The 27224-nt window shown below is 40.6% G+C and overlaps 1 protein-coding gene, 1 long non-coding RNA gene and 1 pseudogene across 3 annotated transcripts in view; 1 reads left to right on the forward strand and 2 right to left on the reverse strand.

The window, feature by feature from the left end:
* The window catches only part of PAPSS2 (3'-phosphoadenosine 5'-phosphosulfate synthase 2), a 68417-nt gene extending 61885 nt beyond the window's left edge, over positions 1–6532 (reverse strand). For both annotated transcript variants that reach the window (XM_033130089.1, XM_033130088.1), the window contains exon 1: positions 6062–6532. In XM_033130089.1, the coding sequence (XP_032985980.1) occupies positions 6062–6517 (456 nt within the window). In that variant the 5' untranslated portion in view covers positions 6518–6532. The remainder of the gene's footprint in view (positions 1–6061) is intronic.
* Positions 6080–11785, forward strand: LOC117035917 (uncharacterized). The gene is made up of 4 exons (XR_004425292.1): positions 6080–6213; positions 9630–9679; positions 9795–9906; positions 11727–11785. It is a non-coding gene; the product is annotated as an uncharacterized LOC117035917 (long non-coding RNA).
* A 10144-nt stretch (positions 11786–21929) lies between these two features.
* On the reverse strand, positions 21930–22490 carry LOC117035737 (ras-related protein Rab-11B-like; annotated as a pseudogene).
* Positions 22491–27224: the final 4734 nt, after the last annotated feature.

Below are 27224 nucleotides of genomic sequence, written 5' to 3' on the forward strand. Positions count from 1 at the left end.
TAATTGTAGGAATACTGGGAGTACCAAAAAAATGTATACACATGATTGGTATTCATCTTTTGTTATTGGTGTATATTGAGTATTACACTTTTAATACAGTTTTTTCCTTTCTTAAAATGTGTATACATTTTTTCGGTACCCTCTGTTTTAGACGGGTTGTAGAGGCTTAGTAGATAAAAATCAATACTTTTTTTATAACCAAATATGTAAAGCAGATGTTAACTAGATATTTAAAGCAAATACTAACCTAGCATAGAAATGATCATCTTTAATAATATAGCTTTTGACACTATTTATGTAACTGTTTTAGAAAAACTTTATAATGGGTCACAGGCTATATACACTTTTATTGCCAAAAGTTAATATTTGGTGCTCAACAGATTGAGCCTGTCATGTTTCTGTTATAGTCATGTTTCCACAGTACCAGTTACAGTAAAATCAACTTCAGGAGTAAATTTGAAATGCAGAAAGAGTTGCTGATAAGATTTTAAAGGAAGTCACACTAGCCAACTGATGGAAGTCATTTTACCCATCATGTGTTATTAGAGGCAAGTTATATTTCAAGTTTTACTACAGTGGCTCTTTTGCAGAGAGAAAAAATATTTCCATCTGTGCACCAATTTATTCTAAAGTAAAAATATATATATTTGGTGATCAAAAAGGCAAGAAAGAATAGATACCAATTTTTTTTTAACAAATCCCACATTTATGATAAACCAAATAACCTTCCTGAAAAGCTTTATGTAATCTTTATTAGAAGAGAAGCAGAGGGAACTTAGATGCCAATGTGAGTCTGAGAAAGGGATTGCTCTTGCATTGGGTGCTGGGCTTGAGGAGAGGGGCGAAACAGCTTTGGGGGCTCTGAAAGTAGGGGTCACTGGGTGTGCTTCTGATCCCGGACAGATCCCAGAGGAGAGGGACCATGGACAGACTCCAGCACCCCCATGGCCCCTAAAAGCCCCAGCGTGCTCACGGCAGACAGCAGTAGGCTGGGAATATGGAGGAATTATCAAGCCTCACTGAGTTCCCCCCAGAGTTATACTGCAGAAGCACAGTGACCTCGAGGTCCCCAAGCAGAGCATGGAAGAAGCAAGGAGAGATGCTGAAACTGAAGGGGACTTTCAGACAGGAATGTGCTTGTACTGGACTGACACTAAGGAATAAACAGGACAATGAACATCTCTAACGATGCCTGCACGGGCCGAGGCCACCAACACAAGGTAAGCCCCAAACCCCCAGGCCTGACTCAGTGCTTTGTAGGGAAAATGATTAAATTAAATATTTCTGACTAGCAATCTGACCAGTTTGCTTGTTCTTAAAGCGCTCCCTTTATGAGAAGGATATGAGTATGATACAAAACCTTAATGGCACAAAGGAATCGAGAAGAGGCAGAGAGTTTTATTTCTAGCAATGATGATCTACGTAGGTATACACATTGATCCTATACACACATTAAAAACAAATAAAGAATGCTGGTTATAATATAAATTAATCTCATTGAAAACATCAAATAGCTGACAAAAAAGTCAGAAACGGCCAGGAAAGCAGGAGCCTGAGAGGGTAAGCAAGCAGGAAGGCACTTTTATCCTGATAGGGGCAGATCTGATCTGATTTTGACAACCTCATGGGGCAAGGGGGGGTGTGAAACATATCAGAGCCCAGAACCCACCCAAGTGGGGAGAATAAAAAGGCTTTCCTTACACTAAGCTGAGGCTCCTAAGAGTCACACCCTAAGAATAAGAGTGAGCCAGAATAAACCCACCACCCACTCTGAGAGACTGCAGGGATAGTTGCCTTGGTGTTGAAAGCATACATAAGGGGGGCGGCCGGGGGGGCGTCCCTAAGACGTTGTATTCACAAACTGCACCTCTGCACATCACCTGGGTGGTCTAAAAATCTTTGAGTGGTAAATTGAGGTTAAAGTGGTCCAGACTAGAAATGCCGCCAGGCACCTGACAGAAACAAAAGCAAATCCTCTGAAAAAAAAGGCCATTCATCCCAAGCCTCTAAGAATCCCTACAAGTAATTTTTCAGTGGCAATGACAAATACCCAGGCAAAAATAAGCAAGCACACAAGAACAGACAGATTAGAGGGGAGAGGGGGAAATCTAAGAAAAATAGAGATCCTAAAAGCAAACTTACTCTCTAATGAATCCTGTAGCCATGAATGCAACACATATTTATTGAGCACGTACTCTGTGCCAGGCTCTATGCCAGGTTGCTGGGCATACATGCCATTTCAGCTGTCACATGAACAAATAACCCAAGGGATGAAAGGTTAGTTGAACTGCCATTATATTTATTTAGCTTTAGTTTCTGTTTTCCTAAGACTTCCAAACACAAGGACTGATGAGTGCCCATTACTATTTAGTGATAGATTTTGAAATAAACAGTAATCTGCCAGGACGGAGATTGACATCACTGATTCCTTTCCAACATTCCCAGTCCCTAAGATTCCATGTTTCCTTAAGCAAAACACAGAGCCATGTGCATTAACAGAAAGGTGATGAAAGACAATTATCTCAGAGACCTAACATTCAGAGTTAACTGCATTTATCTTTAACTGTAAAAGTTCAAGCAGATGATCTTAGAAAAATAGTATACATTGGGCATTCATTTTAAGGTAGATCTGGAAACAGTTGAAGTGTGGAAAAAAGTTAGTTCAATATGTACTCATATATGAGTACAGATTGCCTTTCATGGCCAAGATTGTTGGCAAAATCTTGCTTATTTGGGTTACGTTAGTGCATCTACACTATCAGTCTCTGTCTTCTATCTAGCTTTCACAATAAAGAGTCAAATAGTCACTTCTACACTCCTACATTTCTTTGCTCTTATTAAATACTCTGGTGGTTGCCATTTACGGAGCCTTTGGAACGATACGACCTGTGCTTTCTTCTTGCTTGCCAAACCACGACAGTATGACATGATGATGGTGAAGATGATAGCTACTGCATATGACGTACTTATTCTGGGTCTGGAACTGTGCAAGATGCTTTTTAGGAGTGATTTACTTCTCACAGCAATTGTAAGGGTAAGTCACTATTACTTCTGTTTTGTGCTTAAAGTTAGAGAGACCTGAATTCAAATCCTGCCCTGCTTCTGACATTTCTCCTCCCCTCGGGATGAGGCACGGTTTTCTGAAGTTAAGGCTGCTATCCGGATGAAGTGAAATACAGTGTGGCTAAAGGCGTGGCCTCTGGGAAGTGCTAGTTTCTTCTTCCTTCCAACGGTTACTCATCATGAAATTCACGTCTTGTCTTAGGCAGCATCTTCAAATAGGTAGACGATCTCTTACATTTATGAAGAGTTTTATACATCCAATACCCCTTCGTTCCTTCCCAAGCATTGGCTTTTTTGATCCGTTGGAAAATATTTTAATATCTTAGTTGACTTTTTTAGATTTGTTGTCTTCAGGGCATAACACTGTCGGCCTTGAAAAATGCTCATCCAGGAAATGATGCAAGGAAAAAGGACAAGGCCTTTCCTTTACTTTCCAGTCCTGTGGGGGCAGTCTACCGCATTCCTTTTCCTGGGTATCTAGGTGTGTGTTTAGGGAGTGTTGGTGGGTGGCCAGGATTGGAAGGTAAGTCAAGGGTGGGAGAGAGGGATATGACACGTAGCTGTCCTAGGTTTCCATGTAAGGAGGCCTAGCACTGAAGATATGTGCTACCTTTCCTTATTAAAGAACTTTTCAATTATTTTTTCTCAAGCTTGTGAGAAAAATCATCCTACATCCTCTTATTTAAACCAAAACTATGTACTTACTCTTCTTACAGTAGTCTGGATTAAAAGGCCATGTTCATCGGAGTGTGGCAAAATATCCTGGAAAAAGATGTATTCATCCCAGTATATCGCCTGGCACACAGTAGGGGCTCAACAAATACTTGAAGCTAGCAGTATGTTCTCTGTTGACAATGCAGAAAATAATGCAGTGATTCCTTACTTCTAACTTAGCTTCATAGATCAGCAAGATTCACTCGTCAAATAATTGATTAGTTGAGAGGTCACACAGGTGGATAGATTTTGTTTTGGCCTACAAGGTTTCAAAATACATTTTGAATGAACAGTTAAAGCTTCCGAGATTTCATATACATAGGGAGCTGACTAGCTTTACCCAATAGTATCTATCTGGCCCTTTCGGAAACGTGCTGGTGCCTGGATTATAATTGTGTTGGCTAAATAAGAGTTCAGAAGTCCTGTTAGTTATGTCAGGTGTTAATTTAATCCTGTAAAGAACACACGCATACCCCAAACAAAAAAGAGAAGGTTCAAAATGTGTAGATACAAAAACCAAACCCTCCGGCCCTCAAATTTCTCACTCTCTGAGAACTGACAATGCAGATCCCACAATCAGTTTGTAAAGCCCTGTTCTCAGACCCTCCACTTCGACGGCGCTTGCTGACTAGAGGCATGAAGGGGAAAGACCCCCTTCCCCTTCATTACTGATGTTAGAAAAAGCGGCCCCACCCTCAATCAGAACTGGGAAGGAATTCTTCATGCAAGCAGGGAGGAAGAATTAAAACTTCACTGACATAAAAAGCTACTAAGTGTCACAGCAGCTTGTCATTTAGAAGTACCATTAGGAAGTTTACAGAAATTAATCGAATTAAACAGGCCTAAAACACAAGTGATTTTCACTTAACAATATTTTAAAATACATTACAATACTGAGACTCTCCCCACTTTAAAGCCACTCCTATAAAAGGCAGATAGAGCCTGACCATTCTGTCTTTTCAAAATGATGCAGCTTTCCTCCCGGACCCTCCTGTTGGTCCTGTGTGGTCCCCTGAAACCACAGAGGCCCCACTCCCTTTCCCTTGCTGTTCAAGCCCACACTTCTAGCCCCTGTATGGCCCCTTCACTGTCCTTTCCCAATTCTTGTTTTTTTCATCTCTCCCCTAGCCCACACAAATATACCTCAACAATATTTCAGTAATAGCATTATTTAATAATAATAGTAACAATACTATAATATTAAACATTACTAATATATTGCATTAGTAATATATCATTAGTAATAAAAGTAATGAACATTCATTGAGCATCGACTATGTGCCATGCTCAAGTTTAACTATTCGAAAGAAGTCAACCCACTGAGGAACCACCATAATCATCTGAGGCTTGCAGTGTGGTCCTTAAAGATGAGAGTTCAGTCAGACTGCTGGTTGGGATCTTAACAAGGCTTGCAGACCACCGCTGGTGTGGAGCAAATGCTGTCCACAGGCTTCTTCCAACCCTTAAAAGTCTGATTACTGCTGCCATATTTAAGGATGCAAAATTTATAAAAGCTCCTATTGCTAAATGGAAATGGAACTTAGGTTTTGGCAAGCCCTCTATTTCCCATGAAGACCAATTCTGGAAAAAACTGAACCTTCTCAAAACAGTCCCCTCTTATTCCACCAAGCCAAGGAGTCTCCCATGACTGAACTTGAGGTGCCACCGGATACCAATAGGAAGCTGAATTAAGCAACAGGGTAAAATCTTGCCAGTGTAGAAATGCAATTTCCTCCAGTAAGTCTGGATAATTGCAGTTTCCTCTACGAAAGTCTGTCATTAAAGTCCGCTACAAGGAAGTTCAATGGACGAAGTTCCAATGACTGTCGCTGCCATGTACCCAGAGACCGGACCTAGCAGAACCAGAGTCAGCTCTGCCCGCCACCCTCCCCAACCCCCACTCCACCAGCGTAGAGATCATACAGAAGAAAAGGTGGGTCTGGAAAAGCTGTTGGGCACAACAAGGAAATATCCCCATCTCTGGTCCTTTCTCTGGATCGGAACCTACTCTGCGAGCTCGGAGGTCTATCCCAGGCGTAGGTTCCTAGAGGCGCGGGGCAGAGGGGGACTGGCTGGCGGGCGAGGGATGCCCCGGGAATCTCCGCCTAGCCTCTCGCCCTCCGGCTTTCCCTCCTCCACGCCCTCGTCTTCCTCCTCCTCCCGGTGCCCGAGCCTGCGGCCCACGCCCTCGCCTCCTCCGGAGCAGGGGGGGAATCCAAGTGCCACGGGGTCTCGGCGGCGCACGGTTGGAGGAGAGGAGGAAGGCAGGCAACTCAAAGCTTACCGTCTTCTGCTTCTTGATCCCGGACATGCTGCTTGGCAGTGGCGACGCCCGGCGCGCTGGAACTCGGAACCTGGCTCCTGGGAGCAGAGACACTAGGACGCACGGATGGCGGCAGCGGCGGCAGCAACTGCTGCCGGACTCCCGGGAAGGAGGTATAAAAATGCTCCTCAGACACGTCGCACTTCCCTTGACCAGCCCCCTCCTCCTACTCCTCCTCCCGTCGCTCCTCTCCGCCCCGTCGGCTCCGCCAGCAGCGCCCAACCCAGGGGACCCGGCCGCCGCCTGGGCGGGGTCCAGCCCGGCTCCCCATTTGCGGGAGCCGCAAGGCCAGCTGCGGCCAGAGGCAGGACCTTGCAGCCCGATGGGCAGACTCGCAAGCGGTGCCCGCAGCCCGGGGTCAAATTCACCCTCTCTACCCTTCCAGCAGCTGGTCCCAGAGTGTCCCCTACTTCCCATCCTACCCCGCGCCTCTTCAAGGAAACCTTCCTTCCTCTGGGACCTGAGAGCTTAGTTATTCGGTTAAAGACAAGGATGCTTGAAACCGCCAGACTTGTTGGCATGGTCCTTAGCGGACACTGATGCCGCAGCTCGCCTTCATTTGCAGTAATAGCAGTGAGTGACAGATAACATTTACTGATCCTCACTCTACTCTCTGCTGACCTTTGCTTTCAGTCTCATGCGCCCCCGGCCCAGGCATGGAGTCCTACTTTCTCCTTATTTTACAGATGGAGCAATTGAGGCTTTCAGACTATCTCAAGGTTATATTCCAAGTGCGGGGATTCAGAACCAGGCTGTGAGCCTCGATGGTTCAGGTTTTCTATACCAGCACCATCGTATATGATGATGATAAAATCGAGGCGTTGCTTGCCTGAGCATTATGTGCCAGATATGGTACTAAGGGGTTTACATGCGTTCACTCCTTTGGAGAGCACAATATTTTCCTCATGTAACAATGGGCCAGCTGAGGCACTGTTCCTTCTCACAAAGCCACATAAGCAAGGCCAGTCCCAGAAAATGGCCCATGGTGGTAGCCTAGCGACTAGTTTCAGTCCATCCCCCAAAGTATTCCCATAGTAATTCTGTCTGTTCAGCCACTAGGATGAGTCCCGTGCGGAAAGAGTAAAAGGAGACCCACGTTGAGAAGGCTTATGGCTAGACCCCAGGGCTCCAAGGTTTTATCAGAGGACAGAATGAGGCAACTCTCTTAAAGAACCCAAATGTCTGGGACAAGCTGAGGAATGGAGGAGTGAAGCTATGATTAGTGACAAGCACCTTGAGGGCAATCACTACGTCTCACACCTCTTTGTACCTTAACACCTTGCAAAATGCCACAAACAGAGCAATAGGACAGCACAGGCCAAAGAATGCTGAAGATGCCCAAGGCCCACACTGCTCTTTCCAACTCTGGTCTTCCTTCTGTGAAAGGGCTGTAGAAGTTATACGCTAAGGGGTGAGGGATGGAACTTTTCTTTCATACCTAATTGTATTGCTGGAAGACTGCCAGCTGTCTAGACAGACACCTGAAGATCTGAGTATTCATTTGACTGCTCTTCTCCAGTATATTTATTTTCTTACTCATTTTGAGTAAGCTGCCACCACTCCCTTCAACTGGGAGCTGGTAGAGGACAAATACTAGGTTTGAGTTTCTGTATTGCATACGAACTAGCACATGTTGAATTTATGTGGTTTAAACAGTAATATCCCATTCTAATTTCACTGGAATAATCCTTTTGTATCAGTTCCAACGATATCTTGGACCTTGCCAGATATTGCATTAAGAGAAAAGGTAAGTGCGGATGGAGAAATACCAATTTGCATAATTTTTTTTTCATCTTGCCTTTAAAAAAGCTATGTTCTTGACACAGAAGGAAGTTAAAGGCAAATCCCTAGGGCTACTTCCCTGTATTTCGCAGATGGGCAACATAAAACTGGTGCTTAGAGAAGGGAGGTAATCTGACCCTGGTCGCTAGTTGGGCAGAGCCAAAGACTCAAACCCAGGTCAGCTGACTCCCCAAATGCTCTGGGCACTGAATCACTCACCCCTCTAGGTCAACTATTTCAAGACCCTATGATAATTGTAAACTAGACTGTTTATCTTGTTTTAGAGTTAATTAATTCTCAAATAGTATTTTGGAACAGATATTCTTTTACTACTCCCAAAGACTTGTGAAATAGGAGGCCTCGGTTACCTTGGACACAAGCTGCGTTGTTTAAGATCCTTTAACGTCACAGATCATCAGTTTAGAGGCAACTCACTTAAAAGTAAAATAATCATAGTTTTTTATTTTCCGAGGGTCTTTATTTTAAAGGCAATATCTTGAAGTCTTTTGCATCTCACTACCCTCCTGCTACTAGGAAAGGACATTCCTTCTCAAAAGATAGGAGGAACTAGCAGCTTAATTTTTGGAGTCTATGATTCCAGCACATCAGAACTGGGAAAGACTCAGGCAGGGGAGGGGAAGAAGGGTTGAAGTCTGTCCTTTCATATGGATACACTTTCCATAACTTTCTTAGTAGTGTTCCCTGAAAGACTCCACTGTGAAACCTTGTGGTCTTCATTCTACCAGTTTATAATCCTTGATACTACTCACAACATTTGCATCAGGTATTTTTTTCTTCTTCCTATTTTCTTCCTTTCAGGAATTGACTTTGCTTTAACAATTAACATAATAAGGTGGTTATCACAACTTGGTCCTTTTATTGATTAGAAAAGATGGAATTAGCTCCTCCAAATAAACAAGGGAAACACATATTCAAAGAATACCAGTGTTGGTGAGATGTTTAGACCACAAGTTCTCCAACACATTTTTTTTGGGGGGGGTGGGGGCTCATCACATTTTAGGGGATCTAGCTTGGAGGCACCTCCCCTGGATGACCATTCCAAAGAAATGCAGGTATATTGCCCCCTAGTGGCTGTGGTGCATAAAAGAGACCTAATTGTTGAAACCCCCTGTACTGAGGTAAGTGCTGTAGTTAGTATCCTTGGGTCAAGAATCCCTTAGAGAAAGTCGGCTAGGATCCAAACACTTTTCCCAGGCACAGGTACTACCAAGATGAGCAAGATGTGGTCCCTGTCTTCAAGAAACTCAAAATCTAGTGAACGAGACAAACTCTGTCTCCCCACTCTCCCCCCAATTATTTCAATACAATATGTGACAGGGACAGGTGAAAATGACACATGCATGCCTTAGACATTTTATTTTGACTTAAAACACGTGCACTTCCCTAATCTTTGATATAGGGCTAAGGGCTTCTGTTTTGGTATGGGTATGCTGATGGGAGTTCCAAAAACCACTCTCATAAGGCATCTTTGACAATTTCTAGTTCGGGGTTTTATAAAGTGGAGTTAAAAATGAAGGGCACTTCAACAATCTGAGAGGAGATTCCTTCAGGATTTTTTACACCTTTGTTCTCTTGCCTACACCTAATTCAACAGTACAATTTTTTTAGCAGCTCATCTTTCCAAAGCATGCATCTGCTCGTATAGGAAACACAACTCTTTTTTTTTTTCACTCATATGCTATTCACTTAAGTTACATGTAACTAAATGACTTCATTACATTCACAGGTACAACTCGCATCAATAGGTTTGGTAACAAACACAATGGACCTACCTCAGTAAGTATACTGCTTAGGGAGTGGAGGTACATGCAGAAGTGTGTGGGCATTTCAGTGTACCCTAGTGTCAAAGAACATTCAGTTTGCTGTGGGCATAAGTCATTATCTATTCCAGAAAAAATGGAGAACATGGATTAAAGTGGCCAGTCAGTGAAAATAAATGATATTGGGAGCACACAGGAGGGATATCCAGTTCATCTTTGAAAGGAGGGGCAATGCCAAGAGAGGTAAGATTTCTTGGGTAAGATGGTACATGAACTGCGACTTGAAAAAAGGGTAGGGTTTTGCCCAGCCCTCCCCTCCCCAAAATAAGAGGGGTGTGTAAATTTGAAAATTTAAAGGCAGAGAGCCGCATGAAATAACCTGGTATGTTCAGAGAACTATAAGTATCTGTATCGCTGAGTTTAGGAGATATAATAGAAGAGTGGGAGGAGGTTGTAATACAGGACCTGCCATGTACAATCAGGCAGCAACATGATTTTGCACGCTCTCTTCCTCATGCTCATCAGAGTGCATTAACCATGTGGCTGGCCCTCCATTTGTTCATTAATCATTATGGGACACTTCTCGTGTCCAAGGATGAGAAGTCAGTGTCCTGAGGTGTCCTTGGTCTGGTGAGAGAGATGGACACACACACAAATAATTCCAAGGGAATGTGATAAGTGCTGGAATAAAGGGATATTTGAAGCAATAAGGAAAGCACACACACACACACACACACACACACACACACACACAAAGGCAATGACTGCTGGACTATGAAGAAATCCCAATGGGTGGTGATAATTTACCCTGAGTTTCAAGGATAAAAGAGAGCTAGATAGGAAGGCGATTTGTCCATACACTATGGTCCACCTGGACCATACTGATGGCCTAGGCTGTCGGGGATGTTGGTTCTGGTTACATGAAGCATTCAACTCCCTACCCTGCCATTCCCTGTGCCTCCTTCCTAAAGTGCCCAGCCTGTCACTAAAGACCCAGGTCGAGCAGAGAAAAGCTGCTGACAGCTAGACTGCACAGCAACACTGACTGTATCACCAAAAGGCTGCCCACAGAGCTTAGGTGGCTAGAGGAAAAGCCCATGCTTCCAGGCAAAATTAATGGTCTTCTGCCATTTCTGGGTGGAATCCGGTCCAAAGCTTTGGTCTACTCTTTTTACTAGTTTAAAAAGAAGTACAATTAGTATATCACACATTATGCAAAGTAGAAATAATTAGGATATTTAGGGAAATTCACTCCCAAATTCAACAAAGCTCAATGAAAACAGTTACATTTGTTTAATGTCAAGCAAATCAATTATTTCAGCCAATTAATTGGTTGCATTTTCAGCCTTCAACAGATTTCTTTTAAAAGATGTTTAGCAAAGTGGAAGATAACTTAATCCATGTCACCTAGAGGTTTTATGTTATTAGAAAAATATCTACATGAACTTAGCTAGATTTTAAGACATATTTTATAGGAAGGAAGAAGGAAGGAAGGAAAGGAAAGAACGAAGGGGTGATATTGTGACAGTTGGCTTAAAGTTGAGAAAATATCACAAATCGATATATTCAGAGAAGTAAGAGTTATAATTAGAGAAATTTGTCTTAAATTATGGAAGGACAGAAATATTTCATTTTCAAATAACTTATATGGGGTTACAGGGTAAGTGCTCTCTTTTCCAACATAACTGAGAAATGTGGTGATAGAATAAAATTAATACTATAATTATTAGAGAACATCAGAGATAACATAAATGGATGGTGAATTTGCAAAAAATTGGAATACAATATGTTGAGCATAATTTTATTTATTTGTAGGTCCCAAACTTCCTGGAAGGATTTTATCAATTTGGGCAGTCACATCATGGAATGATACGCAGTAAAAAAATCAATAAAATAATTCTCTCTGTCTCTGTCAATGTCCATCTCTTAGATAAAAATATAAAAATCCTTAATAGTCCTTAACTTATGGGCCTCAGGCATCCTGAAAATATTATAAAAGAGTATTTATCAATACTAAGCATTTTCTGAAATAGTAATAGTTCTGCATACATATTATTTTTCAGATGTATTTAGGTGCAGCAGTAAAGAATAAAATGCAGGAGAGACAACCAAGATGGCACAGTAGGCAAACGCTGTGTTTACCTTCTCTCACAACCACATCAAAATGACAACTAATCTACAAAACAACCATTATTGAGAATCACCTGAAATCAAGCTGAACTGAATCCTTTCAACTAAGGATTTGCAGAAGAAACCACCTCCAGATGGGTAGGAAGTCAGAGACGCTGAACAAGCTGGTCCCACACCTGCGTGTGACCATTACAGATCTGGAGAGTTATTTCTGCTGTGGGGGTCCTCCCCCATCCCCTAAAGGAGCAAGAGATACCAGCTGCACCCCAGCCCAGGGTTTCAGTGCTGGGAAGAGAAGTCCCCATAACTTTTTGTTGTGAAAAACAGCAGAGACTGTGACTGAGTGAGACAGTGCGAGTGCACTCACAGGCGCTCCTCTTAAAGGGACTATGTGCGGACTTACCCACCAGTGGAATCACTCGCTCTGAGCTCCAGCGCTGGGGCATCAGCAGGAAAGGCAGCAGGGACAAATGGTGCGGAATTGAGTTGTCTGGCTTGAGACGGGGGCTGGAGAGGCGGCTTTCTTCTGGAGGGGGGAGCTGGTGGAGGCCACTGTTTTTGTTGAGCCCTCCCCCTGCCTGGTGTGCGAACACAGGCAGCCGCCATTTCTGAGTTTCCGACATTTGTTCGCCCCGCCCAACTTTCAGGCACACCCAGGCCACTTCCGGTGGCTTTTTCATGCAGACCACTTGTCTTGGCTAAAGCTGCAGGCTTTCCAAGGGTCTCTGAAAAGTTCATGGAACCCAGACAAGCAGCATCTGGCTTGAGCATGTCCTGTATCTCTGGCTGAGCAGCCCGAAGCCGGCACTAGTGGCAACTGGCTTTGCTTCACAGCTTGGCCTTTCAAGGCACTTCCAAGCACAGTATGGGCGCCAAACATCTGCAGATTTCTTTCTGGCTCCTGCTAGGTGGCCCCGGGTGGTGCTCGGGCTGTGGCTGAAGTAGACCTACAGCAGATCCCCTCCAAGGTGGTCCTGCGGCTGGCATCCCCAGTGGCCAGCTTCAAAACAAGCTGGAGCATCATCCAGTTGCCTCCAAGTACACCACACCCAAGGGGTGGATTGGGCAGGCTCTAGAGTCCTGCTGAGACAGATCCTGCTCCGTAGGATCAGCCCCTGCACAACAACCCTTCCACTGTAGTCAAGGCCAGTCTTCACAACCAGTGAGCCTAAGGGTCAGTCCCTCACACTGATGTGCAATTACCAACCAAGGCTCAACTACAAGAGGAGGGCACACACAACCCACACAAGGGACGCACCTGGAGTGTGTGGCTCAGGTGACCAGAAACTGCACCACTGAACCCCACAACACACTCACCTACATAAGGCCACTCTACTAAGACCAGAAGACATAGCAGCCCTACCTAATACATAGAAACAAATACAGGAAGGCAGCCAAAATGGGGAGACAAAGAAACATGTCCCAAATGAAGGAACAAAACAAAGTTCCAGAAAAAGAATTAAATGAAACGAAGATAAGCAATCTATCAGATGCAGAGTTCCAAACACTGGTTATAAGAATGTTCAATGATTGGGGCAGCCAAATGGCTCAGTTCGTAAGAACACAAGCTCTTAACAACAGGGTTGCTGGTTCAATTCCCGCATGGGATGGTGGTCTGTGTCCCCTGCAACTAAGATTGAAAATGGTGACTGGACTTGGAGCTGAGCTGCGCCCTCCACAACTAGATTGAAGGACAATGACTTGGAGCTGATGGGCCCTGGAGAAACACACTGTTCCCCAATATTCCCCAATAAAATTTAAAAACAAAATCTTAAAAAATGTGTATTTTTCTTAAAAAGAATAGAAGTGTGGTATCCCCTCCCTCAAAGAAATATTTAAAGAACAAAAGAATAAAATGGATAGTCATTTAAAATGTTATCAAATTCATTTCTTGATTTCCTGTAATATTTTCAATCATCAAACACTAGAAATACAACTACAATCACAAGGGTAATCTTAGTCTAAAGATAAATGGGGAAATATTGCCATTGTAATACAATAATAAATATTGGCCAAAATTGTTATAAATACTATGAAAACAAACTTATGCTTGAACCTTGGAATTCATGTTTGTTTGTTTTTTTTAAAGTGTCTTTTCCTCATTTAAAAACCCCACACACTTGTTTTTCTTTACTTTTAGCTTAGAAAGACAATTCCGTTCTGGACAGGGGCAAGTTCTTTTAAAACCTCAAAAGTTCTCAATCTTCACTGTATATTATAAACATCTGAAGAATCACACACCTGGCTAATTAAATGAAAATCTGGGGCTGGGTCCAAGGTATCAATAGCTTTAAAGTTTCTCTTCAAGAAAAATCATTGGTTCTGGAAAGTGAGGGAGCATCAAGATTACCTGTTAAATTATAGATTGCTACCCCTCCTCCACACCTCTCTCATGCAGGAGGTGTAGGGTATGACACAGAATATGTATTTCTAATAAATTCCCAGGTTATGCTGATGCTGCTGTTTCAGGAACCACGTTCTGCAAATCATTGCCTTAGATATAGGTCTTTCAATCACCCATGCCTTTTATTTTTTACAGAAAATTTAGAAAATAAGTAAAGTGGAAAGAGAAGAAATTGGTTTGTTGGGGAGACAACCAATCCTGGATATTCTTGTTTTTAAATTTCTATTAAATTTATTAGGGTGACATTGGTTAGAAAAGTTATATAGGTTTCAAATGTACATTTATATAATACATCATCTATATATTGAATTGTGTATTTACCACCCAGAGCAAGTTGTCCTTCCATCATTATATATTTGACCCCCTTTACCCTCTTTTATCACCCCTTCTCCCCCCTTAGCATCTGGTAACAACTAAACTGTTGTCTGTGCCTATGAGTTTTTGTCTGTCTGTTCATTTGTTGCTGTCAGTTTTATGTCCCACATAAGTGAAATCATATGGTTCTTGACTTTTTCTGTCTTACTTATTTCGCTCAGCATGATAATCTTAAGATTCATCCATGTTGTTGCAAATGGCAGTATTTCATCTTTTCTTACGGCTGAGTAATATTCCACGGTATAAATGTACTATATCTTCTTTATCCAATCATCCATCAAAGGACACTAGCAGTTTCCATGTCTTGGCCACCATAAATAATGCTGCAATGAACATAGGGGTACATATATCTTTTCAAATAAATACTTTCAAAATTCTTGAAGAGGGAATACTGGGTGATATGGTAACTCTATTCTTAATTTTTGAGGGAACGTCATGCTGTTTTCCATAATGGCTGTACCAATTTACATCCCTACTAGCAGTGTATGAGGGTCCCTTTTTCTCCACAACCTCTCCAACACTTGTTATTTCTTATCTTATTAATAATAGTCACAATGTTTCTAAAAATGTGCGTATGTAAAATTTTTGTATTATCAAGTATTTTTTATCCACCAGAGGGCTTTATCCTTTAAATAGAGGTCTTATTAAAAGTATTTTTAAATGAAAAAAAAAATAATAGTCATTCTAACAGGTGTGAGGTGGTACCCTGTTTTCCCGAAAATAAGACAATCAGCTCTAATCTGTCATTTGGAGCAAAAGTTAATATAAGACCTGGTATTATTATATTATATTATATTATATTATATTATATTATATTATATTATACTATATTTTATATTATATTATACCGGGTCTTACAGTAAAATAAGACCAGTTATTATATTATATTATATTATATTATATTATATTATATTATATTATATTATATTATATTATATTACATGACCCAGTCTTATAGTAAAATAAAACCAGGTCTTATATTAATTTTTGCTCCAAAAGACGCATTAGAGCTGATTGTCCAGCTAGGTCTTATTATCAGGGAAACACGGTATCTCATTGTGGTTTTGATTTGCATTTTCTTAATAGCTAGTGAAGTTGAGCATATTTTCATATATCTGTTGGGCATGTGTATGTCTTGTTGGGAGAACTGTCTGTTTAAGTCCTGTGCCCATTTTTTAACTGGATTGTTTGTTTTTTTTGTTGATTTGTATGAGTTCCTTATGTATTTTGGATATTAGCCCCTTATTGGAAGCATTGCTTGCAAATACCTTCTCCCATTTGGTCAGCTGCCTTTTATTTTGTTGATAGTTTCTTTTGCTGTGCAGAAGCTTTTTAGTTTGATATAGTACCATTCATTTATTTTTGCTTTTATTTTCCTTGCCTTTGAGGTCAAATTCATAAAATCTTCTCTAAGACCAAGGTCCATGCGTTTAGTACATATATTTTCTTCTATGTATTTTGTTTCAGGACTTATATGTAGATCTTTGATCCGTATTGAGTTAATTTTTGTGTATAGTGTCAAATAACACTCTAGTTTCATTATTTTGCATGTGGTTTTCCCATTTTTTCAGCACCATTTATTGAAGAGGTTTCTTTTCCCATTGTATGTTTTTGGCTCCTTCACTGAAAATTATTTGCCCATATACATGGGTTTATTTCTGGGCTCTCAATTATGTTACATTGGTTTGTTTTTCTGCCAATACCATGCTGTTTTGATTATTGTCATTTTGTAGTATAATTTGAAGTCAGGGAGTGATACCTCCAGCTTTGTTCTTTTTCCTCAGAATTGCTTTGGCTATTTGAGGTCTTTTGTGGTTCCATACAAATCTAATGATATTTTGTTCTATTTCTTTTAAAAAAGCCATTGGGATTTTGATAGGAATTGCATTAAATCTGTATATTGCTTTGGGTAATATGGCCATTTTAACTATGTTGATTCTTCCAATCCATGAACATGGAATATCTTTTCATTTCTTTGTGTCTTCTTCAATTTCTTTTAATAATGTCTTGTAGTTTTCAGTATACAAATATAGGTCATTCACATCCTTTGTGAAGTTCATTCCTAGGTATTTTATTCTTCTTGTTGGTATTGGAAAATAATTTTTTTCTTTTTTTTCCTGAAATTTCATTGTTAGCATATAGGAATGCAATGGTTTTTTTGCACACTGATTTTGTATCCTGCAACTTTATTGTGTTTGTTTATCATTTCTAATAGGTTTTGGTAGAGTCTTTAGGGTTTTCTAGATAAGGAATCATGTAATCTGCAAAAAGTGACTATTTTACTTCTTCATTTCCAGTTTGGATGACTTTTATTTCTTTTTCTTTCTAATTGCTCTGGCTAGGACTTCCAGTACTACATTGAATAACAGTGGTGAGAGTGGGCATCCTTGTCTTGTTCTTGATCTTAGAGGAAAAGCTTTCAGTGTTTCACCATTAAGTATATTAGCTGAAGGTTTGTCATATATGGCCTTTATTATACAACCAGATTTTTCAAAGGTGAGGATTAGAACACTGAGTTTTTTTCTTTCTAGAAGAAATACATCACACTCACATATTCTGAATTATGAATCAAAGATATTTCCATATTTTTAAGTAGTTGAAAGGAATGATATTATTTCAAACTTGCAGCATGAATAACTGGCACACCCGATGAGAAAAACTTATAGAATAAACAGAAGTGAGAGCACTTGTAGGAGTTGTGATATTGACAATATCATTCCATCCTGAAATGTGACTGCATTATGAAATACACAGAGGGCTTTAATAAAATGAGATCCTAAGAATCCTATCTAAATCAATTATCAAATGTTTTCCATCCATAGTCACTACTCACTTCTCTGTTCATGTTGGCATGTGAAATTTTTGTCTCTATTAAAATGAGTCAGCCACATCGGGAACATTCTTTTTCAGCAGAACTGAAAATAAAATGCTAATAAGTTGAATATATATGCACTTGCATCATAAAAAAGCACTTATGTCTAAAAGGAGTTGTGAAATTATACCGCATATAAAAACCTTAAAAAGGTATTCTAATAGGAATTCATTTGTCACAAGCCAAATGATGTTGACTTAGGTAGCAGATTCACACAAGATACAAACATCCTCAAAAATGATGGAGATATAAAAGTCTCTCAAACTAATACATAGTGCTCTTTTCAAGTAAGTATGGGAGAAAAAAATCATCTGTGGGATTCTGTAAACTTGTCTCTGCCTAAAAAAATATTTTCAAACTTAGTCCTAATTATCTATTCCATTCCTTAATCCACTTGGCCATGAACACCTTTCTTAATTTTAGAATTTTGTTGAGAAAGCATTAGCTTCACCCATCCATGGCCTAATGATAGGGTTATTTTACTAAAACAAATTCCCAAGGTAGGGCAACAAAGTGAAGTTGAGTTAACAACATTAATTTGTTGTTTTAGGCCCAATGAGTAGTTGGCTATGTCATGACAATAAAGCGAATGTACATAGCACTTGACACTATTCTAAGTGCCTTACATATATTAAGTTACTTAACTTTCACGACAACCTATGAAGCAGGTAATATTACTATGCCTATTTTTATACAAGAGGAAATGAGGCACAAAGGGGTTAAGTACCTAAGTAGATGGCAAAGCCAGGATACAAACCTGGAAATTCTGGCTCCACAGTCCACGTTTGTAACAACTATGCATGTAATCCCTCCTGTGCCAGTGCATGCAATATTTTTTTTAACTAAATAATGTTCATTAACTTGCAATTTTTAGTAGAAAACTCATTCTGCATAAGTGAAAAAAGTAGCTTAAATGGTTTTAGAGACTATATCAATATTTTTTATTTTAATGCTTTAAAATAAATTGTTTTATAATTTTTTTCAAATATTTCCAACAGCAGAACTAACTCCCGGCTCCTGAACTATGTTTCCAGATAGAGACCTTGCTAGGCAAGGGGCAGTTGTATTTACTAGCTTTGTTTATACGTGTTCATCTGGTGAACTTTAAAATCAACTTATTCTCTTAAGTAGGTTTAATGAGTGCATGAAAATGTATTCACAAAGTCAAGTTGCTTAGCAAACTCTTTACTGAAGATAATGTTCTCACAGTTATATCTCGAGCTCTATCCAGGTTGACTATTCACACATTTCATATCAGTTGAGTCCAAAGGTAGGAACTTGACTTCTATAAAAAAGCAGGCATCAGAGCATTTTATTGACCACACTTTCTGCCTTGCTAGCTTCCAGGGCATAGGAAATAAACTCAGCATTATTTTAAAGTCATAAATAAACTCTCCTTCTTATAGGTTGGGATGGAGTTCTTTAGATTCTTACAGATCCAACCAAAACTCTGGAAAACAATAAAAGCTCAGTAAACACAAGTCCTTTTTAGCATTGCCATTGCCTGATAGGTGATCCAGTCATTTATTTTTACTCCGCAGTAAAAGGGACTTCAAATCCCTGGAACTTCTCCAGCTAACATGAAAGGAGGAGCTGATAAGGTGGGTCTGATGCAACCTTGTTGAGTCAGGAGGTTTGAAACATGGTCTTGGCTGTGCTGTGAGACAACAGCAAGGCTTAAAACCATCTCTTCTTCTTCTTTTCTTCTTCTCCTTCTCCTCCTCCTCCTCCTCCTCTTTTCCTTCTTCTTCAAGCTTTATTTAAATATAATTCACATACCATAAAATCCACCCATTCAGAGTATTCAGTGCATTGGGCTTTACTGTATTCATAGAGTTATGCTGTACATCCATCACTAAAATCAAATTTAGAATATTTTCATTACCCCCAAAATAAATCCCACACTCCTTGGCCATCACCCCACAATTCCCCCATCCTCCAGTCCCTGGCAATGACTAATTTCTGTCTCTATAGATTTACGTGTTCTGGATATTTCATACAAATGGAGTCATACAATATGTGTGGCCTTTTGTGTCTGGCTTCTTTCACTTAGCATAACATTTCAAGGCTCATGCATGTTGTGGCATGCATCAGTAGTTTATTTCTTTTTATAGCCAATAATATTCCATTGTATGGAAATACCACCTTTTCTTTATCTATTTTTGATGGACATTTGGGTTGTTTCCACCTTTCGGCTATTACAAATAGTGCTGCTATAAACATTCATGTGTGAGTTTTTATGTAGACATATGTTTCCGTTTCTCTTGGTTATATACCAGGAGTGGCATTGCTGGGTCATTTGCTAGCTCTATGTTTAACCATTTAAGAAACTGTCCGACTTTTTTCTGACGTGGCAGCATTGTTTTACACTCCAACCAGCAATGTACAAAGGTTCCAACTTCTCTACATCCTCGCCAACATTTGTTATTGTCCATCTTTTTTATTACAGCCATCCTAGTGGATATGAAGTGGTATCTTACTATGGTTTTGCTTTGCATTTTCCTGATGACTGATGATGTTGAACATCTTTTCATGTGCTTATTGGCTATTTGTACAACTTTGTTGGAGAACTTCCTATTCATCACATATTTCTCATCTGCTTCGGTTTCCTCTCTCATGGGGAAAGGTATTGCAACAAGACAGTCTATTTCTGGCTTTGCTTACCTTGTTACAATACACAACCTCTAGCAAATCATGAAAACAGATGTATAAAGCACATAAATCAGCCAGTGATTACTTACATTATCAAAGTATTGATTTTACTAGAACATGAGACTTCAATAAAGACGCAAATGGAGAGCTCAAAGTCCATTGCCAATGGATTTCTCTTAGGGTTAATAGACTTACCTTATCCAAATGCCCCCTTTTAAACTTCAAGGCATTATTCTTGAGCCTATTACTCAAAACAAGGTTCAGTCACAGAAGCACTCCAAATAGAAAGATCAATGAAATAAGATGGTCACATTATGTGACCCAGAGCCTTTCAGATCTCGAATAGGGTAACTGGCCACCACAATTTGCCTGGGACTGTCCCAATTTTAAAAGTGGGAAGTCCAGGGAAACCCTTCCTGCGTAAGCCCAGTCGGTTCATCAGCCCAGAGTCATTTTCATTCTCCAAGTTAAATTGGCAATAGAATTATAAATGAGCATGCAATAAAGACCAGAGGCTACATCTTTAGGGCATTCTGGCAGCATGGGTTTGAATTCTGGCCCTGATACTTATCGATTGGCTTGTGAATTTTGCCGTAGTACTACTTTCCCTCTGTGAGCCGCAGGGAAGTTCAGCTGATATACGGTGGGGTCATATCTAACATGGTTTAAGTTCAACCACATTAAGGGTGCAGTTCATATCTGGTCAAAAGTAACCTTGAAAATCCTTCAAATACAAACCCAAGAACAGTTCCAGTACATGTATTGTTGTGGCCAATGTTGAAAATCATTTTATCAGATTCTCTAACTCTTCATTAATTACTCTCAATGAATTCCTTACTTTCTTCTATCACCACTCTTATACTTGCCAGTGAGAAGGATGGTTTCACTTTTTGGATCAAACCCTTAGAGTCACTCAAAGTCTTTCCAAAGTTTTCAGCCAAAACGTGTTGCTGGTTTCAGACACAACGTGTTCATCCAACAGACTAGCAGAGCCATTCCCCGTGTTATTTGAATTATCTTTCTCTTTTTGCTAAGGACACATAATAGAATTCTTGAAAGGTAAATATTTGTATGACGTGACTTCAATGCAAAGTATATAAACCATTTAGCAGAGGGCTGAGTAAGCCCTCAGGAGAAAGACCCTCAGACATGTCCAAAGTCAAAGCTCCCCAAATCTGTTTGTGATTGAGGTGACAGTTCCCAAGTATCCCCTCCCGAGAGAAGAGTAGTGTCATGAGAGTTCAGAGCCCAGATCACAGTTCAGGAAGTGGTGCCATTTTGATAACTCTCCTATAACTGTTTTGAAGTCTGCCCAGGTGTGCCTCACCTGCCCTATCATTTCTTTTTCTTTCTTCCTTTCTTCCATTCTTTCTCTCTCTCTCTCTCTCTCTCTCTCTCTCTCTCTCTCTCTCTCTCTCTCTCTCTCTCTCCCTCTCTCTCTCTCTCTCTCTCCCTCTCTCTCTCTCTCTCTCTCTCTCTCTCTCTCTCTCTCTCTCTCTCTCTCTTCCAAACATTCAGTTTATTAAACTAAGGCTAGTGAAGTCATAGCATGAAAGAAAAGCTGTCGTTATTCAGGACAAGTGGATAATTTCATAAAGCTAAAATCAAAAGACTTAAGACATGGAAAATTCATAAGTATGAGGAAGTAATAAAACACAAAAGTGACCACAAGAATTACAAATATATTTAAATCTCAGACCTGGGAATGGACTATGCACAGCCTTCTAGGGGAGAAGAGAAATGTCTTATATGTTCTGATATCACTGCACGTTTGGGTTGTTTTCTGTGGTTGGTGGAACATGAATAGGAACCACACTGTTGGTTGGAGACATGTCATTTGCACGTCTGTCTGACATTTGCTTCTGGGAAACAATGCGGTACATCGCTGTCAGAATTATCTGAAAAGAAGCTTCTACATTTGTAGAGTCTAGAGCAGATGTCTCAATCAATGACAAACCATTCTTTTCTGCAAAAGCTCTTCCTTCATCTGTAGGGACTGCCCTGAGAAGACAGAAATCACTCTTATTGCCCACAAGCAATAATTATGTTACTATCAGCATGATCTCTCAGTTCTTTTAGTTATTGCTCTACATTTTCATATGTGAGAGGATTAGCAATCTCATAAAGCAGGAAGGCACCTCCAGCTCCACGACAGTATGCTGATGTTATAGCTCGGTATGGCTCTTGCCCTGCTGTGTCCCATATCTGTGACTTTATTGCTTTTCCATCAATCTGAATGCTTCTTATTGCAAATTCTACTCCAGTGGTGCTCTTGTTTCCGAAATTAAACTCATTTTGAGTAAATTGAGACAGGAGATTACTCTTTCCAACACCAGAATCTCCACTAAGGACAACTTTGAAGAGGTGGTCGTACTCCTTGTCGTGGGTGCTCATTGCGCGGCCGAGGAGCAAAAGGGCAGGAGCTGCAGTAGTATCGGTGACCGGCAGGCATCACTGCAGGAGTAACCTGAGGGTCTGGCCTATCATTTCATATGCAAATCACGACTGGTATGCCAGAGGTCAGCTGGGTGCCCAGAAGAACAGTTCAACTTAGTCTGGTTGGATCTAGGGTGTCTAGCTCTGCTCTGGGGAGTAGCAGGGCTCCAGAACTTGAGGTTGGTAATGACGTAAGGGAAGAATATAATTCCCCTCCCCTTACCATCCAAAAGGAGTAGGTAGGAATAGAGTGTGAGGACAGAGGTACCATTTCAGGAAAACTAAGGCATTCAGAACTCTACCTGGCATTACAAAGTAGTACCTTGCCAATGCCATGGCTTTACATTTTTTGTTATTTTTATTTACTCTTTGGGATGGTCCCCAGCACTGAAATTGTGAGAATGTGACGCTGTCAGTCACCTGACAAGAGGGCCAACAGAAACAAAAGTAGAGCTGAGAGAGACAGGTTCTGGGTACCAGCATTTGAATATTGGACCCTGCTACCCCTGAAACAGATCTACCCCTGGACTTTTTAGTGCTAGGAACTAATAATAATTTCCTTTTTTTTGTTTGTTTGTTTAAGTCAGTTTGAGTAATATGTATATTTGTAATTGAAGCCAGAATGCTTCTGACAAATAGAGGAGATAAAAGGTTGTTCCTTCCTCTAAGGTGCTCCAGTTCTTTGGGGAGAGGCAGACACATGACTGAGAATTAGTTATCTTATGATGGGTGCTATAACAAGGTATGTACCTGGTGCAGTGGGGACAGGAAATGTGCAGACAATTTTAGAGTTATAAAGGATCTTTGAGTTAATTTATCTGAACTAATCCTCTAATTCAAATAGAGACTCTGAAGCCCAGACTCATCCAAGAGATGAAAAGTAGCTAAGAATGTACTGAACTGTACTGCACCCCTCTAGTGTAAAAGCAATTTTTAAATAGCATTTTTTCCTGATAACCAAAAGTCACACATATTCATTTTAGGAAATTTAGAAAATATACAAAAGGCCAAAGAATAAAATAAAAGTCACCCATAATGCTCACTCATCAACCAAAGATATCCACTGTTACAAGATTGTTTCTAATCTTTCCCTATGAATTCCTTAATTTTTAAAAAAGGGAATCATATTCTTTTGTAAAATGCTTCTTAAACTCAACACTACATTATAACATTTACCCATATTATTAGACATTCTTCAAAAATGTTTAATTAGTTGCATAACTTATTTAGCCAATCTCTTCTTGGATGCTCAGGTCGCTTCCAATTTTTTATTGTTATAAGCAAATATGAGATGAATTCCTTACAGATAAATCTTTACGGCCGTCCTGATGATTTCCTTAGGACAAATTCCCATCCATGAAATTGCTAGATCAAAATGTTCACATATTTTAAAATAAAAGCTCACGTTTCAATTTTAAACCAAATAGGTAATATTTTACAGCACACTCTTAACCTTTACTCGAAGGGGCAAAACTCCCAAGTCGGTTGCATACAAGAAGCTTTGTGTATTATAATTGTAGGGATTAACTTCCAAATGAGAGGGGAAGGGAATAATTTCACTGAGCCAGAAAGCCTGTCTTCTGAAAGAAGAAGATGGGCATGGATGAGTGACTTGTACCTGTTAATGCGTACCATGCTATAAAGTCTAAGCGGTAAGGTACTAAGAAGAAAAGCTATTAATCATGAAGAAAGTTCTTCAACCTTTCCTTCTTTAAATCCATCCATTATACTGCCTGCCCCTAGAGTCACTGACCTCAAGCACAAACCAGATCATGCCATGTCCTTGCCCAAACCTTCTCATGACTCGCTACTACTGCCTCCAGACTACAATTCTTTATGGAGGCATTCAAGTCCCTTAAGATATGACCCCTGAGCCATATTTCAAGACTTATTTCCCCCTAGTCCCCCGTCCTAATGCATCTAATGCTGTACACATGGCCACCATTCACTGAGGGGACCCCACATGGGATCTACTCTATGCTTTGGCCACATTATTCCCATTTTCAAGAATGACATTCTCCCCACCTCTACCTGTTGAAACCCTACCATGTTTCAAGGTTCAAATGCCAATCTCTCTGCAAAGGTGTCCAAGCTTACCCCAGTAAATCTCTCTGATTTAAGTTAGAGCTGACTGTGAGGTGCCAGATGCCCCTGTGGGCTCCCTGAAGGCAGAGACACGTCTCACTGAGCTTCCTCTCATCAACTGGCTCTGTGCTTTGCACATATTTATCACCAATCAAATGTTTGTGCAATAGTATTTTTCAGGCATTAAACTGATGTGAAATGGCACAAAGTTTACTCATCTAGCAGGACTGTGTTTAATGGAGTTATTCTCCTTCATTATGTTATTATACAGCAGTCCCCCCTTATCCGCAGTTTCGCTTTCTGTGGTTTCAGTTACCCACAGTCAACGGCAGTCCAAAAATATTAAATGTAAAATTCCAGAAATAAACAGTTCATAAGTTTTAAATTGCACACTATTCTCAGTAGCGTGATGGAATCTCCAGCCGTCCTGCTCTGTGTTGCCTGAGACGTGAATCATCCCTTTGTCCAGTGTATCCAAGCTGCATACACTACCAGACTGTTAGTCACCTAGTAGCCATATCAGTCATCAGATCGACTATCGTGATATCACAGTGCTCGGGTTCAAGTTATTTTACTTAAAAATGTCTCATTCACCTCACTTCATCCCATCACATAGGCACAGCATCATGTGACATCATCACCAAAAGGGTGATTACAGTACAATATTTTGAGACCACATTCACATAACTTATAGTATATTTGTGATAATTGTTCTATTTTATTATTAGTTATTGTTGTTAATCTCTTACTGTGCCTAATTTATAAATGAAACTTTATCATGGATATGTATACAGAGGGTGCCAAAAAATGTACGAGCATACACATTTTAAGAAGGAAAAAACTGTATTAAAATTGTAATATTCAGTATATACCGATAACAAAAGATGAATACAAGTCACATTTGACTTCTGCAATTACAAGAGGTCCTCAAAGTGGTTACCATCAGAGTAATTTTAATAAGTTTTTTCCTTTCTTAAAATGTGTATACATTTGTTTGGCACCCTCTGTATATAGAAAAAAACATAGTAAACATAGGGTTCGGCACTATCTGAGGTTTCAGGCTACCACTGGGGGGCCTGGAACCTATATCCCACAGATAAGGGGGGATGATTGTATTATAGCCACTCTGTTCTTGATCCCAGCCTTCCTAAGCAATCAAAACGAGGCTCATTCTTGGAGGGTAGGATGGTGTCTGCCATAAACTTCAGCTTGAAATACAACCTTTCCGCATTTACTGGCAGCGTGGAATTCCGCGATATGTTTAGAGAGATTCTGGAAACTGATTTGAAATTGGACATTATAGTGCATTTCAAGGAAACAAGAATAAGGGTTGTACTAAAAAAAATTGAACTAAATAAACATGTTTATGGTTTCCCCTCCTGTTCCCCCAACACATACAGAAATCTGTGTATCAAGCATGATCCTTCCTATAACAGAAGTCCATGAAATGAATCTCTGGTGTACAACTGACGAAACAACTTTCAAAAGGGCTTTAGAACAGCTTGACTTGGTGCTGAGACTTCAGGACGAGATGAACCAAGAGAGCGTTGTCCAACTGTTAAATTGCTTTTTATGCACTTCACTCTGCCAGAAGCCGCTAAAGAATGTTTGCTCAGTGTGTTTCATTACACACTGTGGGTAGCTGGTACGAGTGAGGTTGACATCAGATACTTGCCAATAAATAAATCTCCAGTCTCTCCCTCGCCTGTCTCAATATGTTCAATGTGTAGAAATGCAGGTACATTCACAATGCATGGGTTTTTTAAAAAACTAGAGCTGTCGTTTGAAACTGTCCTAAAAAGAGTATCTATCTACATCTCAATGAAAAGCCCAAGTACAGCTTTCACACATCACTTACGCTCACCACCTCTTGTCAGTTCAGGCTTTGAGCTGGATGCTGGGATATGGGGAGGGGTCACAACCATCACCATCCTCATGGAGCGGACAGAGCATTGGAGAAGACAGAGCTCTATAATAAATAACTTAATTCTGTGTCATCAGTGAATTCTATGTATCACACAGAGGTAACAGAGAAGAAAGCTGGGGGAACCCTGGGGCTGAGCAAATAGAGTAGACTTCACCGACTTCATAAGGCATGTGACATGTGAGCTGCATCTGGCAGGATAAGCAAGACTTTGCAAATGGATGGGGGACAAAGGGCAGCCCAGCCAGATGGAGAGGTGTGTACAGAGAGGCACAGCAGCATGAACAAACCCGCTCGGTGTCAGGAATTACAAGTGCTTCAGGGAATTACCACGGAAACATAAAGTGGAATGGATGGTGGGGAGAGGCAGGAGGTGAGGCTGGTGAGAAAGGAAGGGCTGAGGTCACAAGAGATGCAGCCAGCCATGTGGGCCAGGAGCTTCAGCTTTGATCCAACAGTGATGCAGAGACTGTGAAAGGCCAGATTTATATTTTAAAATGCCTCTCTGTGGGAAAGTAACGGTCACTGTTGGATACTCTTGATTTGCCCCTCCAGATCCATCCTCGCCTCCTTACTCGGTACCCCAGGAGGTTGACCTCTGCAGACAGCATCCACGGGCATCCTTTCCCCCAGCTTGCTTGCAATGGGCATTTGGCAGGCACTGGCAGCAAACCAAGGAGTAG

The sequence above is a fragment of the Rhinolophus ferrumequinum genome, chromosome 16 (assembly GCF_004115265.2).
Source record: "Rhinolophus ferrumequinum isolate MPI-CBG mRhiFer1 chromosome 16, mRhiFer1_v1.p, whole genome shotgun sequence".
Classification (NCBI taxonomy): Eukaryota; Metazoa; Chordata; class Mammalia; order Chiroptera; family Rhinolophidae; genus Rhinolophus; species Rhinolophus ferrumequinum.